We start from the raw sequence: 18,341 nt of genomic DNA on the forward strand, positions 1-18,341 counted from the left end.
TTCCATTTCATAAGTTTAAAAGAATACAGAATAAAAAGGCTTGAAGACATATTAAAAAATAATAATTAAAAAAAAATCTGGCATCCAGCCTCCTACCACGTGCACTGCAAATAATTCGACTAATTCATCAGGCCAGAGGCACACAGTTCCCGCTGTGCCATCCACCCAGATCTGCCTGTTTTGGGCACCTTGTGTTCTGCTCTGGGACATCCTGATGGTGCTCGGAAACCTGAACATGCACGGAGACACCTGCCTGGCAGCATTTGGCCTCGAACAACAACAACGGCCTTTTAGAAGTAACACTTTTCCCTCTGTTGTGCTGTAGCAGCATCCATTTTAACCACGTAGTTCACACATGCCCTAAGCTGGTGGGACTGCTCCAGGTTCCTCAGCTGATCCTTGCTCACAGAGCTGCTTTGCTCAGCGCCAGGCTCTGTGGTGAAAGGCATCAAGTCGTGCAGCAACAGCTACAAAACGGTGATGTTCAGGGGCAAAGAGATCTCTGTTTTGCCCCAGCAGCTCTCCAGGAAAAGGGGAAAAAGCCATGGGGTAACTGCAGCACCTGGTTGTCACAGCCAGGCCCGCTTAACTCCCACCTTCTCTTACCTTCTCCGCTGCTGCCTTAGTGCACAAGGACCAGCAGAGGTCCTGTGGCCCTCCTCTGCCTCTGAGGTAGGATCTCCCGCTGCCAGGAGCTCTCAGGACTGCACCCTGCAGCCACGGCTCCCCGGTGGCAGAGGGCTAGCTGGTTTCCAGCATTTGCTGCTGCAGAACTAAGCACCACCAACAGACAGACCAAGTGTGCTTGTGCGGTACTGCAGAAACTCAGACGGAAGCACTAAGGGTTGTTTATCATCACAGCAGGTCCTGAAGCTTTTATATAAAATACAGCCTGCCCTGCCTCATTCTGCACTGAGAACTGATCCACAAACAGCCTGCCACGGGGATTATAGTGCTTCAGAGTGAATTACAATATCTGGTCCTTCTTCACTTCACACCTGACAGAGAGCCAGAACAGTACGCAGGTTTGAGGACTGCCATCAGTGCTCTAGACCAAGCCTGCACGTAGAGCTTGTGATTTTTCCCACTGATATTCCAGGCCTCAAAACAAGCCCAGAATGGCCAGCAAAACCTGGGAGGTGAGATGCCAGGGGGCTGCAGGCCCTGCTTCAACTTCTGCTTAAGGTTCCTACCGATAGGAATTTTCCAACCTTCCCTCTAGTATGGATTGCAGCATACAGAATCACTGTTTTTTGTTTTTTGTTTTTGTTTTTTTTTCCATTCTGGAGTGATTCCCCAGGCAGACACTTCAGCTTCAAAGTCCTGCTTCACGAGAAGAGCTGTCACAAGGACTGTTACCGCTGAGTGCAGGGCAGCAGTGCTGAAGTGCTTTGCTGTGCTCTGGCTGCAACAGAGCCAGTGCCCCTGTCTTTAAGCTGCCAGTCAAGACACCAGCGTGGCCATGCCAAATTCACAGCCCTGTGGGAGAGGGTTACAGCCTATCTGAGAGGAACATTGCCCTAACTGTCACTAAGCAACTACAGAAACCTGAGTAATCGTGCTTTTTTCTTGCCTTTAAAAGAAGTTGCTGGTTTAAAACACAAAAAGAAAACTGAAACCACCAGTAACTGATTTTGATTCCCTAATGACTTAGTACCAAGGATGGGTGTAAGCTGCAAAGACACTTTTCAGTCGTGACACATCTTCTGCGTTGCTAATAAAACCTTCCTGAACATCCTGCAGCAGCAGGCACACCAAGCAGAGAAGTACCCTGAGGTACTATGCTGTGGGATCCCTTCGAAGTCCAAGACGGTTTCTCCACTAATAGCCGCTGAAAATTGCATAAACATCTCCCAGCATTTGAAAAATTCAAGCCATGTTTACAAAGCACAGATTCTCCCAAAATATTGGATAATTTAACTTGGATAAGGGATCTGGCCATCTCCTTACGGCTGCTGCTGACACTCACTCCTGTCAGCATCGCTACCAGTGCCATTGCTGGTATTTTGACAGTCTCCATGCTCCCCTCTCCGTGTGTCTCAATTCCAGCACGCTCCAAGCTGTTATCTTTTCTCTGGTGTGAGCAGAGCTGGGTATTTCACATACTGACCAGCTGAAGGAAGCAGTTCCCAGGCAGATGGAAGCGTCAGAACAAGAGTTACTTCTGCTGCTCAACCCACAGGCCACACACAATGAGTGCAGCTGAGCAGGCAGCACCTGTGAGCAACGCACATCCTCAGTCTTTGCTCCTCCCACCAGGTTTATGCTGGAGTCAAAGGCAACTGCTCCTTGCTTCTTCCTCACTGGTGTAAAGCAAGAGATGCACGCATATGGCATCTACACAGAACCACAGAACCATTAAAGTTGGAAGAAACCTTCAAGATCATCTGGTCCAACCATCCCCCTACCACCAATGTCACCCACTAAACCCTGTCCCCAAGCACCACGTCCAACCTCTCCTTGAGCACCCCCAGGGATGGTGACCCCACCACCTCCCTGGGCAGCCCGTCCCAGTGCCTGACTGCTCCTTCTGAGATTAAATGTCTCCTCATTTCCAGCCTGAACCTCCCCTGCTGCAACTTGAGTACACATATGTGTTTATGTACTAAGGAAATGATCTTATAGCATCAATCACCTGTGGTAATATGGTTAAATTCCATATGATATAGTATAGAATTATGGCTTAATGTGGAAATCCGGTGAAAAAACTTTGTTGACATTTGTAGAAAAAATGCTATCTTTAGGAAGTAAAAAATCACATTGATGCTAGAGTAACAAACTATGAATTTACTTTTATAGAATTTTTTCCTTGTGTGAGTTCCTAATCCCACTGGAATCATGGAAGTCACTGGAGTCATGATTTAGAGTCATAATAAATTCCACATGGGAATATCTTCAGGTCTAAACTGGTCACGTAGCCAGAAATTGGTAAATCTGCAGTCTTCATCATGCTAGCACTAGCTATTGAAGCAAATGCATGATTAATGGAGCAGCCAGACAGATCCACCTCCAGGCAGGAAGAACAGAATGTTTTTTTTTGTTTTTTTTTTTGGTTTAAGTTTCTTTAGAATTGTGAGCAGCTGTGTCCCATCATATTCTCTGCTGCAAAATCCCCATGGTAGAGGCCCTGCTACGCGACTGTACCCAGAAAGAGGAATCCTGTAGCACCGGTGATAGGTTGGGCACTCTGGTAATTTACACTCAAGTAATGCACAGTTTTTCAGGGCTTAAAGGCGGGTCATAAACAAGACTTCCAAAGCCAACAGATTTTTGCGATTTCCAAACCTAGCTGAGGAGCAGATAGAGACCTGGTTTTAGAAGCCCTTTGCGTTAGCACAATGTCAGATTAACTAATGAAACAGCTTAAACTTCTCCTGCATCCAGCGTCCCTCGCGAGATACGTTCAACAGGTACCCTTGGCCTTCTCTTTGTACATTCGCACTCCTCCTTCAGCGTCTGTCCTGAAGCCCTTGAAGTCACCTCAAGCTCCTTCTCTTGACATACAGGACAGCAAGCTGTAAGACCTTTGTTTCGACAACTCGGACACGTCAGGACGAGCTGCCGGCAGTGGTGGCTGGAACAAAGTTTGTACTGGTCCCACAGCGTCCCACAGTACCTGCATGCTGGAGGGAGGAGAAAAAAAAACACGTTAACACCCACATTGTCCCATCTGTCCCCCTTGCAGAGGGCTTCCTGTGGCAGCAGGAGGCTAAAATCTCATTTAACAGGGTATCCATTTGTATTCCAGGTATTTTATTCCTGCTTTAGCTTGGTATTCCAGAACATAGATCATTTTTGAACTTCTGATGTAAAAAAAACTCGAGGCAGCTGTCTCTCCAGACACAGCGCCCGCTGCTGCTTCCTGGAGCTCAGAGCAGACAGATCTGACAGAGCAGATCTCTGCTGCCAGGAGAACCACGAAGAACCACGTGCTGGTGGGAAGGAGCCCAGCACCCAGGGACGCTGCCTGAAAGCGATGCCATGGGGCTCCTTTCCACCTGGAAGCAGTGGCATATGGGGTGTCACCTGCAGTCCTTCCACAGCATCAGACAGGTTTTGACCCTTTAACAAAAAGCTTTCTGCCCATTTCAGCTGCACCATTGAGAAGGTGCCTACTTCAACACCTCCCCTTGAAGCTTCTGTGAAAAATGGCTGTGATATACCCAGAGTGTGTTCTGCTGCTACACCAAGCCAGGAACCTTCAAGATGAGTATGGTAAAATGCAGAGGAGGAGTGGGAGGTTACGCTCAGAATGTTACCCACTCTGAGAAAAAAAAAAGCACTGCTTCCAAAAAAAAAAAAAGCCAAAGCCAAGTTCCTTCTATTTGTACCTAGCAACAGAGAAGATGACAACAGGCATTTCATTTGAAATAGCTGAAGGGTGACCCGAGTCAACCAGGCAATGTTCGTAACAACTTCAGCTAGAGGTCACGGAGATTCTACAGGCTGCAGAAACTATTAAGGCATAAAACAACTAACTGCTGCAGAGCGCAGTGCCTCCACGTTCCCAGTGCCTGTCAGTCCATGCTGATGCTCTTAGACCTCTGCAGCAGAGACCAGCTGACACCAGGAGAACTCTGTAACACTGTGGTTACTTGGCCAACCACAGCCTGATCACCTCTGCGGGCAACAAGTGGGTAACAACAGCAGCGTGTGACATCCCCGCAGCTGCTGACGGCTCACAACTGCAGCCGTTCTGCAGGGGAGGCTTCACACCCAGCTTTAGGGAACTCTGTTTAGTGCCCCCTTTAGCTCTCATTTCTGTTTTGTGTGTCAAAACCTTGATTAGAGTTGATTATCACGAACAGTGACAGTACTAACAGATCAACGTGAGTACGAGGATGAAATACGCAGGCCAGTCTGTCCCCCCTGTTCTATGCATCTCTGTGGAAAACTCTGCCATTGCTTCCCAGCATTTTGCACTCAGGTTATCTAGCCTTACCTGAGATGACATCTTCATTGGAGCAAATGGAGAAACGATCGTCAAATACAAACAGCTTCCCCCTGTAGAATCCATCCGGGAACTCTTCCAGGTACTTGTGGATTCCACCTTTTAGCTGGTACACCTCTTTGCACACTGCCTGTTTCAAGCACAACAGCAGAAATGCTGAAGGAGACGCCAGCAGTGGGGCTGGGCCAGAGCTACCCAAGCGGATTTGGAAATGACACCAGGGGTGATGGAACAGCAGCAGTTTCTCAGCGACCATCAGATGGCAGCAGGTGCGCCCACAAATCTAGACAGCGCCACCGGGTGGCCGGCTGACATCAGCCTAAAGAAGCAGTTGACAGTACAGCCAAAAAAAGGCTGGTAACCACCTCAGATGAGGGACGTTTGCTGCATCAAAGATTAAGCACTTCTGAACCTCTGTGAACCACTGCTGCTTCTGTGCTTTTGTTTGTTTGTTTTGTGCTGAACTGTTTACAGGAGCAGAACTTCTCAAGGTTCACATTCGTGCAGTGGAGAAAGAATCAAGGTTTACATCTCTGGATGTGAATGTTCACATCTCTTAAGGTATGGACCCAGGACAACAGTGGCATGGAAGACACAATTAGAACAATAAAATGTGTGAAGGGTTTAACTCCACGACACTGGGAAGTCACTGACTTGATGGCTTTCCTCACACAAAATGCTCAGGCTGTGCAGTAACGAGCACAGAGCATAACCTAGATAGAGCTCGTGGAAGCACAGCAGAGTGCTCTCAAACCCTCCTCAAACGCCACTAGAATGGTCGAGGCACTTACAAATAAATACCTCTTCTCAGTGAATGGTTCACTTCTTTCACAGAGCAATCGCTGCTGTGACTGCAGTCCCTGCACATCGTGCTGAGCTGCAATAAACAATCCGTGTCCCTGACAGGCAGCACAAAGCAAATGTGAGACACCCTTCTCCCCACACCGAGCACTTTATGCTCAGTAAGGATTTAACAACAAAAGAGAAGACAATCACCCTCACTGCAGTCTCAACTCCCGACACTTGTGCCCTCAGAATGACATTTCACCTTGCTCCGTAGGTAAGCAGAGCCTCTTTCACAGCGAATGCCTCCCGTGCAGTACATCAGGACACGCTTGTTTTTAAAAAGCTCCAGGTTTTCATCGACATAGCTGGGAAAATAGCTGAACTTCCTGATGTCTGGAGCCAGACAGCCCTGGAAGTGTCCCTGCAATAACAACAGATGGGCATGTGAGTGGTTATACGCTGTCTTACCTGGCAAGGTCTACGCCTCAGGCTACAGGAAGTCACAAATTTTGGGGCCAGGACAACTGGGTCACTGCACACACCCAACAATGCAATACTTTTCTCCTAGGAAGAAAGGCTGAGAGAGCTGGGGCTGTTCAGCCTGAAGAAGGTGGCCCCTGGGAGACCTCACTGCAGCTTTTCAGCACTTACAGGGGGCTTATAAAAAAGATGGAGAGCAACTTTTTGATCTGACAGGACAAGGGGGAATGGTGTTAAACTGCAAGAAGGGAGATTTAGATTGGATGTTAGGAGGAAGTTTTTCACTGAGAAGGTGGTGAGGCACTGGAACAGGTTGCCCAGAGAGACTGTGGATGCCCCACCCCTGGAGGTGTTCAAGGCCAGGCTGGATGAGGCCCTGGGCACCCTGATCTAGTGGGTGGCATCCCTACCATGGCAGGGGGCTTGGAACCGGGTGATCTTTAAGGCCCCTTCCAACCCAAACCATTTTGTGGTTCTGCGATACTTCAGGCTGCTCCTCAACTGCATTCATGCAACAAAATAGCTGATAAAATGAGAAAATTCGGGACACACTTCTTATCCAAGCACGGAGATAGGTGGAACAGGATTGTCAGAGGATAAACTACAGCAGTGCAGGAGAGCTGGTATGTGGGAAATGGAAGGACAGGACGCCCCCATCCTTCTTGGCATGTGGGGCAGTGCAAAAATGCTAGAAAACATCCTTACAAATTACACTACGTTTACTTCAAACTTCTCGCTGCTCTTGGTCTATGGACTGCTTTGTCTTCTTCCTGCCCCAAGTTGTACAAGCCCTCTGCCTGGCAGGATCCATACTGGGCTGCTCCACAGGGTCGTGCGGGGTCCTCCACTGCTTGCGTCTAACAGCCACTGCTACTATTTCAGTCAATGTCACCTCTCCTCCTGAGTAAAGGCACATCCCTGCCACACCAACTGCTTCCCTTTCAGCACCTGCAACCCTGCAAGAAGCAGGCAAGCACCACTTACAATTTTACTCTCATAGAAGTTCCTGCAATCCAGCAAGATGGTATCGCTTTGTCCTTGACTGGCCTGAGACAGATACTGCTCTACTTCTCTGTGAAATTCCTGAGGGGATAAATGGATTCCTTTAGAAAGAAAAAAAAATAAAGACAGAGATAAAGAAGTTGTGAGAATCAGAACTACAATATGTTATATATGATCTCTCACTGGTTCAGATTCTCCTCAAAGTTCCAGCCTAAAAGACAATCTTTTTCTGCGACACTTCAGAGTTTGCATCCCAACCCAACCACCTAAGTTTATCTGTGTTCAGCTTCTACTGGTGAATGAACGAAAACACAACGCTGTTCCAGCTGTTCCACATGACAGAAGCAGCAGCAGACAGCTGCCTGTCTGTACGACCTTTGTTTTGTTCCCCTGGCAACTCTTACAACTGTGAAAAACAGCGTAATGTGTTTCCTTCCACTTGGCTCATCTTTCATTGTATTTGGATGGGCAGAACCCTACAGACACAACTTTTTCACTGAAATTAATCCCTTTTGAACAAAACGGAAAATTTCCGCAAGCATGTACTACTTGCAATGCAACCTGAATTTGCTTAAAGTTTCTCAACTTTTAGGTTGCTCAGCTGACTGGAAAACCAAGTCTCCCTCACCAAAATCCCCTACTTACAGAAGTCTGCCAGCGACAAAACCTCTTGATAGAAAAAAAATGTCCAGAACTGCTCTACTAATTGTTATTTGTAGAGCTACTGCTCACTGTCCAGATGTACAGTAATACAAGTACAATTTAGGACAGCTCACAGAAGTTTTATGAAGTATGATCACAGCAAGAGAACATCTGGACAGCAGCTCTCCCTCTGCTGCTGTTCTCAGCCAAGTGACTAAAGATACCCAACCTATATATACACTGTTTTAGAAACAGGTAAAGGAGTGATGAAAAACGATCACTCTGATGCTACCAAAGCCAGGTATCCCCAGCTTGAAGGGACAGACTCTAAACAATCATTTACATGTCCACAAGGGCAGGTATCCATTCCTGGGAGGGATGGGCTCCTTAAGAAGCTTGTTAACTGCTGTAATGGCAAGAAGGAATCAGCATAATGTGAATAACATGGCAGCATGCAGAGATGGCTCTTAGCATAGCCCACAGGAGTTTTACATCCAGTATAATCTCAGCTCAGAAGCAGGGGGAGTTGAAACAATCACAGACTGATAGCTTTTACTTGAAATGAATGTTCTTTTATTTGGGATAAACTTCACAGCCAGACTTCTCAAATCTTTAATACGAGTAAGTCTACCAACATGTTACCATCTATGTAAGTGTCCTCATAGCAGGTGCGTAGCTATGTACTTCTTGTTGGGCTTAATCCATACTAAGCAGCTATAAGTGGCAGAAAACAAATGCTGCCTGTGCCAGGGGCTGTCATGATCCTGATACAAAACCTGGTTCTGCTTTACTGTGATAGGAGCATGGCTGTTTTAACTTCAACACAAGGAAAGTCAGGTCAGCAGTCCCAAGCATAGGAAAATGCATATAAATACCCAAGTGTAAGCTTCAGCGGGATTCTGGCACCTTATTAAAAAAGTTAAGTACAGCTCTCTGCATTCACAGCACGACAACCCACTGGATCCACAAGACTATGGAAAACTCTTCCTATACAAGTTGGTTCTTACAGAAAGCTGATAGAGCACCGGAGCTCTTTATACTTACCATTTCTGAGCAAGCACCTACAAAATATTTATAACAAACACTCATGCTTTGAAGCGTCTTTCCCAATCATCACACATAATCTCACCTGAGATCTGCCTTTAGCAGGTGTCCAGAGCCATTCCCGGACTAAAGAACGAAGTATTTGCTTACTCCAAAAGTCATTTGAACTATTACAATTTGCTACAAAAAGGACAGCTAACACTCAGCTTTTTGAAGCAGATAAGCACTTAGCACAACAAAATCTGGGCCAGCAAATTCCCTACATCATTGACTTCTGACTACTGGTAAGGGATCAATTCATCTACTTCAGTTGCTTTCTGTATCTACTGTGTCCTGGCCACTGTGCAGCAGGAAGCATTTCTTGGTGAAGACACTTTGTTCTTCACTTACCTCTCAGTGGGGTGAGAGGCTTTGTTTTTCATGAAATCAACTTACCGGTTTCCTTATAAGAGACTTTTTCTGGATCTATGCCCATAGGTACGATTTCTTTAAATACTCCAACTCGAAGGTCTGGGAAGCAGTGAGCTCCTCCTGCACTTCTCTAGGAAATTGAACACAGAAATAACCCAACACGGTTGCCAGGTGTCAAGATCAAAAACATCCATTCATTGTAATTTCTACATTCCACTGGAATATGGAAGTATCTTGGTGGCTGGGGGAAACATACAGCATGTGGAGGATCCACGAGACATTCTGTAACAACAAAAGCTAACACAAGAGTGTTGGTGCTCTGAGAGGTAATGCAGGGCTGGAGGTTTTGCCAAAGTAAAATTCCATCCCCACTTCGTTTTTGCAACTGCGCATCACTAACTAAAAGGTCAGATTTATCCTTGAAATTCATCCAAACACAACACACAACTGAAGAGCTACGACTGAATCAGCACTGCAGTTCTGTGCGTGATTTGAGTGTCACGAGCTTCACTAGCTCTTTGATTTAGTTATTTGCTGAGAACAAAATGGTACTCCGGGCAAACAAAACTGTGCAGAAAACAAAATGGTCCTCAAAGCAGCAGCCTTCCTTCCTCACAGAGAAAGGACGTACAGAGATGGGGCAGCAGAAGCCCACCAGAACGCCATGTGGTGCCAGCTACAGCTGCCACCACGACTGCAATCAATAAATGTGTTCAGGCTCAGGCAGAAGTCAGCACCCCACCCTCCCTCTGGTCAGGCACTGACTGGAGTAGGGAAGAACCCCCTGACTCTGCCCGTGTATTTTATTTTTTTTTGAACACATCCAAATCATGGAATTGATAGTGGACAGCATCGGGACACCAAAGCCTGCAAGAAACCTAAACCACCAGGCTTCTGGGTGAGGATCTCACATCAGAGTGATGAAGGGAGTGGGGGAGTATTTTGCATGGATTAGTGTAAGCTGTGATGCCTAGGTTTTGGCAGTCAAGTCAGAGGAAACGCATGTTGGAGAACAGTGGAGAAGTGTTGTCCCTCCCTCACCTGTGTGCAGCCCGCATGACTTTGCATCTGCTGCCACCACTGCTCACAACACCTGCTACAACAGCTTGCACCAGCAGATACCTAAACAAAGTTAGTTTAGGGCTTTACCAGTGCAGGCAGAGCAGAACTGCTAGAGTAAAAGTGTACTACCAAAAAGCAGTGTGCCCATTCCTCAAACATCACAAGTCCTGCATTAGTAACATCTGTGTTGAAATTACATTTTCATACCTTGAAATCATCTTGACACAAAATGTCTTTGAACAGAGGCTGGGAAAGCATGACTTCAACGTAGAGACTGGTGGCTACTTTGCTTCCACCCACTGTTCCGTTGATTCCTTCTGAAGCAACTCGTACCTGGAAGGCAAGAGGAGAAGCTGGGGCTAAGGTTTAGTAACAGCAGAAACAGAGCGTGGTGAAACGAGCAAAATATGACTGGGTGAACAAAATGCAGACACCGAAGTAGGTTCAGAGGAGAGACTACTGAGGAAGGAAGGAAGGAAAAGAGTTATAGTGGAGGTGAGCAGAAAGAACACAGTAAAACAAAAACTGAAATAAAAACCCAGTAATTGCTTTTAAGCCATTTCAGAAGACTGACAACAGGAGAGTCTGGTAAGCTCGAGCAATAAAATGGTAACTGGTTAACAAACACATCCTGCAGTCAGAATTAAAATCCCCACTGAAGTCTGCTTCAGGAACAATGGGAGGGTGCTCGGTGATAAAAGGAAAATGTGGATATGCATAATATGGCGTGCGATATTAAACGCCAGTGTGAGTCATTTTACCTACAGCACTGACGTAAGTGAAGAAAAACTCTGAGCTGGTGAAAAAAAGACTGAATATAAAAATGGAGAAAAAAAAGTGTTTGAAAAGACAACTGCTGAACCTGATTTGGAAAAGAAATAAACTGAAAAAAAAAAACAAGGGGAAAAAAAAAACACACAAACCCGACCACCAGACAAGACACATGATCAAAAAGAAAAGCTAATGCGTCAGGATATTTCAGCCCCAGACTGTGCAGATGTAGAACAGGGACGGTGTGTTCCTTTCATTCCTTCTGAGCAAGGAAGGCTGGGCTTGTACAATGCAGAGCTTTGCACGCAGGTCTGTACAATCTGTTCTGCTTTAAACAGCAGCAGCTCCGGGAAAATTGTCAGAGACGCGACGCAAATCTGTTAGCTGAGTTAGAGTGCCGTGAGAAATTTCTGTTCCCACTCCTGAGATACAGAAAAATTAAGAGCAAGAAAACGAAGCAAAGGGAGTCGTAAAAGCTTTGGGAGGGAAACAATAAAAAATAAACAAAACAACCAACAGTGCTTTGATGGTACAGTCCATCCCGGTTGAGTCTTCTGTCTTTCTGTGTATGAAACGGCCCCAAGTTGTGTCAGGGGAGGTTTAGGTTGGATATCAGGACAACTTTCTTCACGGGAAGGGTTGTGAGGCATGGGAGCAGGCTGCCCAGGGACGTGGTTGAGTCACCACCCCTGGAGGCATCCAAAAGAGGTGTAGATGGGGTGCTCAGGGACATGGTTCAGTGGAAGACGAGGCTGTGCTAGGTTAGTAGTTGGACTTGATGACCCTAGAGGTCTTTTCCAACCTCTATAGCTATGATCCTGCACCAGAGCACACAGACACTGTCCATACAATAATTTATATAAAGCCAGGCCAGAAGGAGCTGACATGAATGTTCAGAATTAAAAAAAAAAGTCAGTACAGGAAACAAAGGACTAAAAGGGAAGTAAGAAACAAGAAACCCAGTAGGTGTTAAGAAAAAAAAAAAAAGAATTGGAAGTAGAAAATCCAAACAGGAGGAAATGGGGCAGATATTCTCTGCAGAGATTCAGACCAAGAAAGGGGAGGCATCTGCCAGCATAAGGATTGTGGACAAGTGGCTCCAGTGCACCCACACAGTTAGTCACAGCATGCAGAGGCTGGTCTCCTACCGCTGGCAGAGAAAGAAAGGCTACTCAGAGAGACAAGCCACAGACAAAAGCAGTGTCCTGCTCAGAGCTGTCCTCTTGGAAAACCTCCCTCCCCACAGATAGCCTAGGGACATCAGCTTTGCGAGCCTGAAGCGCCCCCCCCCCCACAGCCTCTAGAAGCCAGCTGGACTCTGTTCTCTCCTCCAAGGAATGAAAAGCACAAAGGCGCTGTGCAGGAACCAGCACTGGTACCTGGTGGCGTTACCTAAGCTGCCAGCTGCTCCTTTCTCACTCCTGACAGCGTGGAGAAGTGACCCTGCCTGTGAGCCTGCTGCTCCTCAAGGAGGCAGCAACACACCACGCAGCCGAGCTGTGCGGTGCTGCATGAGCAGCCTGGCCTTCGGGATGTGCTGCACACACAGGCTGAGCTCCCTCCCACCCCTGTGTCCTTGGCTGTGTGTGAAAGATCCTCCAGAAGTTCCCACGCGAGCATCCCTTCTGTCTGACAGCAGGCATGGTGGCTGGACTTCTCCTCCTGTCAATAAACCCTGCTGCAGGTTGAATGACCAGAGTGGGTTAACCCTGCCACGGACAGGGCGTGCACAACTCCTGCTTCTCAGCGTCAAAAGGGGCGTATGATTACCTGTAGCTTCTTATTCTCTGTAGCTTTAGCTTTAATAAGCAGCCTTCTAAACGATACTTTACAGAGTCAGGGTGCTTTTCATAACAGAGTGGTAACAGACAAAACAGCTGAGGACCCAACAAGCCGCATCACCTTGCATGAAACACAGGCAACGCTTTCCCAAGGTGACACAAGGAACACAGCCGTGTCTTGCAGCCTTACCTTGCCGGTGAGGTGCAGGTGCTCGCAGAGTGCCCTTTGCCAGGCGCAGAGCTTCTCCGGGTCCCTCACCTCGCAGTAGCAGTAATACAGCAGCACCTCTCCCGCCCTGCTGCCCGCAGCACGGCAACGGGCGGACACAGAGGAACAGGACGTTAGAGCCGAGAGCTCGGATGTGTGTTATGGGTGAGAAGTTCTCAAAAAGGGGGAAATCTCCTTGCGGTGGGGAGAAAACAAAGCCCTGAGGGGTGAGCACTGCAGGGCTTGGATGGTGTCCGGGAGGAAGGGTGGGGAATGGGGGCAGCTCCTGCGTCCCTTGGGACCGCTCACATCGGGAACTGTACAGCACAGGACACCTACTACAAGTTTGCCTTAACAGACGGGCTACAAGAACTCATTTTTTTTATTATTATTTATATTTTTTTTTAATTATGGGCATGCAACCGCCTCGCTAAGCGCTCAGCCCTGCAAGCTCACACACACACCCCGAATAAAATCAGATATTCGGTGAGGTGGCGGGTGCCCTGCGCCCTGAGCAGCAGCACGCGTCAAATCGCCACTAAAATAAAGCTTTTATTTACGAATAAGCGACAAGGCTTCGTTTACTGGGGGTGCCAGGCGGGGGGGGGGGGTGGTCCCGGGGCTGCTCCTTACCTCTGCAGCTCCGCGGGGCCGAGGTGCCGGGTGTCGGGCAGCTCCTCGCTCAGCTCCGTGCCGCCACCGGGCCCCGCTGCCCCTCGCTGCGCCTCACCCGTGCCCGGCCCCGTCCCCGTCCCCGTCCCCGTCCCCGTGCCCGTGCCCGTGCCCGTGCCCACGCCGTGCAGCTCGGCGCCGTGCTGGGTGCCCACATGCCGGTGGATGCCGCCGCGCTCGCGGAACGTCTGCCGGCAGCAGCGCCACCACACGGCGCCCGCCGCGCCCGCCGGCACCTCCCTGGACTTGACGAAGGCGGAGAAGGCCGCACGCAGCCGCTTCCGCGCCCCGCGCCCCGCCGCCGCCGCCGCCGCCGCCTCGCCGGGCGCCATCTTGCGCCCCCCCCCCCCCTTCCTCCCTCCTCCTTCTCCTCCCTCAGGGGGACGCCGGAAGTCCGCCATGGCCACGCCCCGCCCACCCACTCCCTCCCCCCGGAAGCGGGGGCGCGGGCAGGGCGGAAGCGGGCGGCGCGCGCACATCGCTCCCCGCGCGGCGCGGCGCGGCACGACCCGGAGCCTTCCTCACACCCCCCCCTCCTCATCATCCTCCTCCTCCTCGCGACATGTCGCGGCGGCGGCACAGCGACGATAGCGACGACAGCGATGGTGAGTGCCCTCCCTTTTTACACCCCCCCCCCCCCCCCCAATCCCGTTTTCCCTCCCGGTGACCGTTGAGCCGCGCTAACGGCTGCCAACGGCTGGTTTTAACGGCTGCCGCTAACGGCTTCTAACGGCTCTCCGCCCGCCGGGCGTGTCGGAGCAGGGCAGCCCCACAAGCGGCGGAGGACGTCGGAGCCGTCCGAGATCGAGGAGAGGCTGGAGTCGCTGATCTGCAGGGTGGGGGAGAAGGTAAACGGGACGGGACGGGACGGGACGGGACGGGGCGCTGCGCCAGGCGTTAATTAGCGCCCTGGGGTTAATTGGGGCCCGCACGCAGCCCGTGTGTGGGGGGGGGGCGGGGGGGGGGCAGGGGGGGGGCTGCCTCCGTCCCCCCCGCCTGAGGGCTGGGGTCTGGCTCGCGGTGCCCGGTGGTGGGGCTGCGTTGTTGTTTGTTTTATTTTATTTTATTTTTTTTATTATTGTTATTATTATCTTTATTTATGGCGCCTTCGCCAGAGCAATTCGTCCTTGGAGAGCAACTTGGAGGGCCTAGCCGGCGTTTTGGAGGCGGACCTGCCCAACTACAAGAGCAAGATACTGAGGATCCTGTGCACTGTGTACGTATGCAGAAGGCCTGGGGCCGGGTCAGGGAGTTGCTGGTTTTCCCCAGTGCTAAAGGCACAGTGTGTTTCCTTGAAACAGATGCAGGGCTTGAAGCAGATGAAAGAACCTCAGAGCAGCTCTTCGGCAGCAACGAAAATAGGGCAGTGCTGGGTGATAGCCTGTTTCCCAACAAAACGCTTAAAAGCACCAAAGCCGTTGGCTGCTAATACTTACTGCATCTCACCGGCTGTGCTCTCTTCTTGCTGCTGGTTCCTCTCCTCTGGCGATGCGATGCTCCCATCTTCTTAAGCCCCTTCTCTGGAGGCGGGGAGCTGGGAGCGTGGAAGAGCTGCCAGCAGGCTCTCCCTGGCTGACAGCTCTCCTCTCTCACCCAGCAAGGAGCAGAAGCTGCGCTGGCCTGGGTCAGGTCGCAGGAGATGGGGCTGAGGGAGGAGGGGTCCCACATGGCCTATGGTAGCGTAGAAGAGCAGTACGAAGGGAGAGCGTGGTGAGGAGGGAGCGTGTTTGAGCAGTGACTTGTGCTATAGTTTTGCAAGTGCATTAAATCTATTTTGTAGGAATGTTTGCTGTTTTTTTCCCCAATAGCAGTACAACACACTGAAATACAGAGTTAACCTACAGATATTCAAAGTATGGTTGAGGGAAATTTATTGCTTTATAGCAGGACCCAGCCTTGTCTGTTTCTTCCCTCTGCTGCCTCTAAATCAGCTGCTTCGACAAGAGGAACCTGGGGTCAAAATTAAGAGCATAAAAGGTGTACATCTCTTGTGCAGTCTTGTTGATTACCCTAAAGTATGAACTTAAAACAGCATCCTACATCTTTGTGTTTGTTCTATCACATTATTTGGTGAACTCTGCAGAATGCTTAGCAATTTGAAATAAATGTCGTAAACGTCAAAAGTGATGCCTGCCTTTCGAAATGACGGCAATTCTGAGAAAGAGATTGCCAGGCAAAGTATTAACCACGGGACAGAACTAACGAGTCTGCTAGCACTTTTTCTTATTGCCACCTGAAATGAGTTTAACTTACTGTAAGCAAATTCCGAGCTGCTGTGCAGTTGCCACTTGGCACATGATGAATAAACTTCTAACACCGTGTTTCTTTTTCTGTGTCAGTGCACGTCTGTTACCAGAAAAGCTTACTGTTTACACGACACTAGTTGGGTTGCTGAATGCCAGAAACTACAACTTTGGTGGGGAATTTGTAGAAGCCATGATTCGTCAGCTTAAAGAATGTCTGAAAGTCAATATGTACAATGAAGCTGTCCACTTAGTAAGTTGTTTTTTTTTTATTTATCTGTCATTTTACATTTTTCCACATCCTTTTTTTCTTCCTTCCTTTCACGTTTTTTGTTCCAGGACACCTTTCTGTGTGTATTACAGTCTTTTCTGGCATCAACACGTGGTACACTGTAGGTATACCAAGAGGAAACGTCTGCTAACGTGAGAAGTATTTCCTTCCAAAGGGGAGAAAAGTCACATTTAGGTTGCAAAACTGACTTCCAACTGTGTATTTTCTCGGTGACAAATTAACTTGCAGTAAGCAGAGTGCCCTAACCTTTTCTGTTTTCTCCTGTGAAATTTGAAAGGTGGATGGAAGTCATGTTATCTTTTTGTTTAAAGGTGTTTGTTATTCTTGTGGCTCCCATGAAGAGGGGGGGAAGAAAAAAAACAAAAACAACATAGAACCATAAGTTTTGTTCTTAACAGCTGATTCATGGCTGTTACCAGGGCTGTGTTTTCCTTCTGCTAAAGAGGGGTAAAAATCAAGTGGACAGGTTTGTATGCTGTCTTTCTCTGAAATCACATGCTCAGTTCTCACTGCTTGTAGATTTGGTCTGCAACAATAATTTTAGAACTTCAGAGATGTCTGATTTAGAAGCCCAGTGGCAAGCTCCCGTGCTTCATTTGAAGCCCACAGGTAAAAATTAAAATTCTGGTATTTTACTATGTTTTGTCAAGTGACTGCTGCTCAGGAGTGGGACTTTTTTGCTAATAAAATTAAATTTGAATGTACAGTCCCTTGCTTTCAGCTCCACCTTCTCTGGTCATGCTTACTTACAAATGCCCTGTGAGGGAATGACAGCTAAGATAGTGGCAGTAGAAAGCTGCCCTCAGCTTTGCCAAAGACTTCTCAAAGACTGTTTAGTGCAATAAATACCAGGAAAGTAAGAGTTTGTTACTCTCATCTGTTGCAGTTGTTTTTCGAGTGCTGCACTGTGCTTAGCTCAAATTGCTTCCCCAAGACTTCTTTGCAATGATTTGCCTTCAAAAAAAGTGGTTTTTTATGTGTTTGTGGTGGTTTTTGACTACCTTCTTGTGAGTATGCCATTAAGAAAAAAAAAGCCTGTAAGAAAAAAAAAAAAAAGTGGGGCTGTCATTAATAGCACTGAACTTCAACCTATATTGTTTGTCAAGATCATGGTCATACCATGAGAGTTTGGGTCATACCAGAAACTTGTTTAAGTTTGAAGGCAGGATACAAATCTATCAGAAGATTGGTGGAAAAAAAAAAAATGCAGTAAACCCTTCCCAGGTAGGTCCCAGCGTAACCTGTAGCACTGCCGTGCCCTAGATTTTGCTGCTTAAATTGCCATTTCTGCCAGTCTGGATTTCTTAATAGTATGCAGCTAAATAAAGGGCATATTTTTGCCATGGAGAATTTTTTCTTCTCAGGCAGTTAAGGCCATTTGGTTCCCAGCATGCCATCCACTTATCGTCTTTCTGAAACCTGAAAATAACAGCATTTTGCATAGGCTTTCTCCGTGTAACTGTATTTATGAACAAATAGCTAGAAATTCAATATGTATGAAAGACCCGAGTAAATGGCGTACAGATTTCAGCCCTGCTGTTCCTGGCGCACCTCTGGACTACTGAAGCAATGAATCAATCCGTCTTCAGCATTTTAGAACTGTTTGTTTGTTTTCCCTGTTTCTGTAATTTTAGTGATCCTTTGCAAGTATAGAAGAGAGAAGCGTGAGTTCCTTTTTTCGGTAGTATCGGTTTGCATGCCTTTAAATGCATATCGGTGTTTCCTACCGTTTCTTAATTAGGAATATCATCTTTGCAATGTTACTGCAGTGGAACAGACTACAGGCATTATAGCAAACAACGTTAGGCAGTGCTTCTGTTACTTGTTCTTTGGAGTTGACAGGTGGGTTTGTACAGAGTGCGGTGTTTCTGCCTTCCTTATACTGAACAAATACCGTGTTTAATGTTTTGTTGTTTTTTTTTTTTTGTTGTTGTTCAAGTAATGTTTATTCGTGTGCAGTCAGTTAAAATACATTCATGTAGAACATCTTTGGTCT

At 47.9% G+C, this 18,341-nt stretch overlaps 3 protein-coding genes across 3 annotated transcripts in view; 1 reads left to right on the plus strand and 2 right to left on the minus strand.

Annotated features, from left to right (window-relative positions):
* Window positions 1–18,341, minus strand: part of ACO1 (aconitase 1) — a 340,782-nt gene that overhangs the window by 210,298 nt on the left and 112,143 nt on the right. The window lies entirely within an intron of this gene.
* Window positions 17–14,211, minus strand: TSTD2 (thiosulfate sulfurtransferase like domain containing 2; the record flags this gene model as incomplete). Its single annotated transcript, XM_082783919.1, has 8 exons — window positions 17–3,623; window positions 4,943–5,081; window positions 6,000–6,158; window positions 7,202–7,320; window positions 9,341–9,446; window positions 10,586–10,711; window positions 13,121–13,229; window positions 13,772–14,211. The coding sequence occupies 8 exons, from the start codon at window positions 14,209–14,211 to the stop codon at window positions 3,364–3,366; spliced, it is 1,458 nt and encodes a 485-aa protein (XP_082640045.1). The 3' UTR covers window positions 17–3,363.
* The window catches only part of NCBP1 (nuclear cap binding protein subunit 1), a 31,528-nt gene continuing 27,435 nt past the window's right edge, over window positions 14,249–18,341 (plus strand). Inside the window, exons 1-4 of the mRNA XM_082783022.1 lie at window positions 14,249–14,415; window positions 14,573–14,658; window positions 14,926–15,026; window positions 16,150–16,306. Of these exons, the coding sequence (XP_082639148.1) occupies window positions 14,373–14,415; window positions 14,573–14,658; window positions 14,926–15,026; window positions 16,150–16,306 (387 nt within the window). The 5' untranslated portion in view covers window positions 14,249–14,372. The remainder of the gene's footprint in view (window positions 14,416–14,572; window positions 14,659–14,925; window positions 15,027–16,149; window positions 16,307–18,341) is intronic.

This window comes from Aythya marila (assembly GCF_965140915.1).
Source record: "Aythya marila genome assembly, chromosome: Z".
NCBI lineage: Eukaryota > Metazoa > Chordata > Aves > Anseriformes > Anatidae > Aythya > Aythya marila.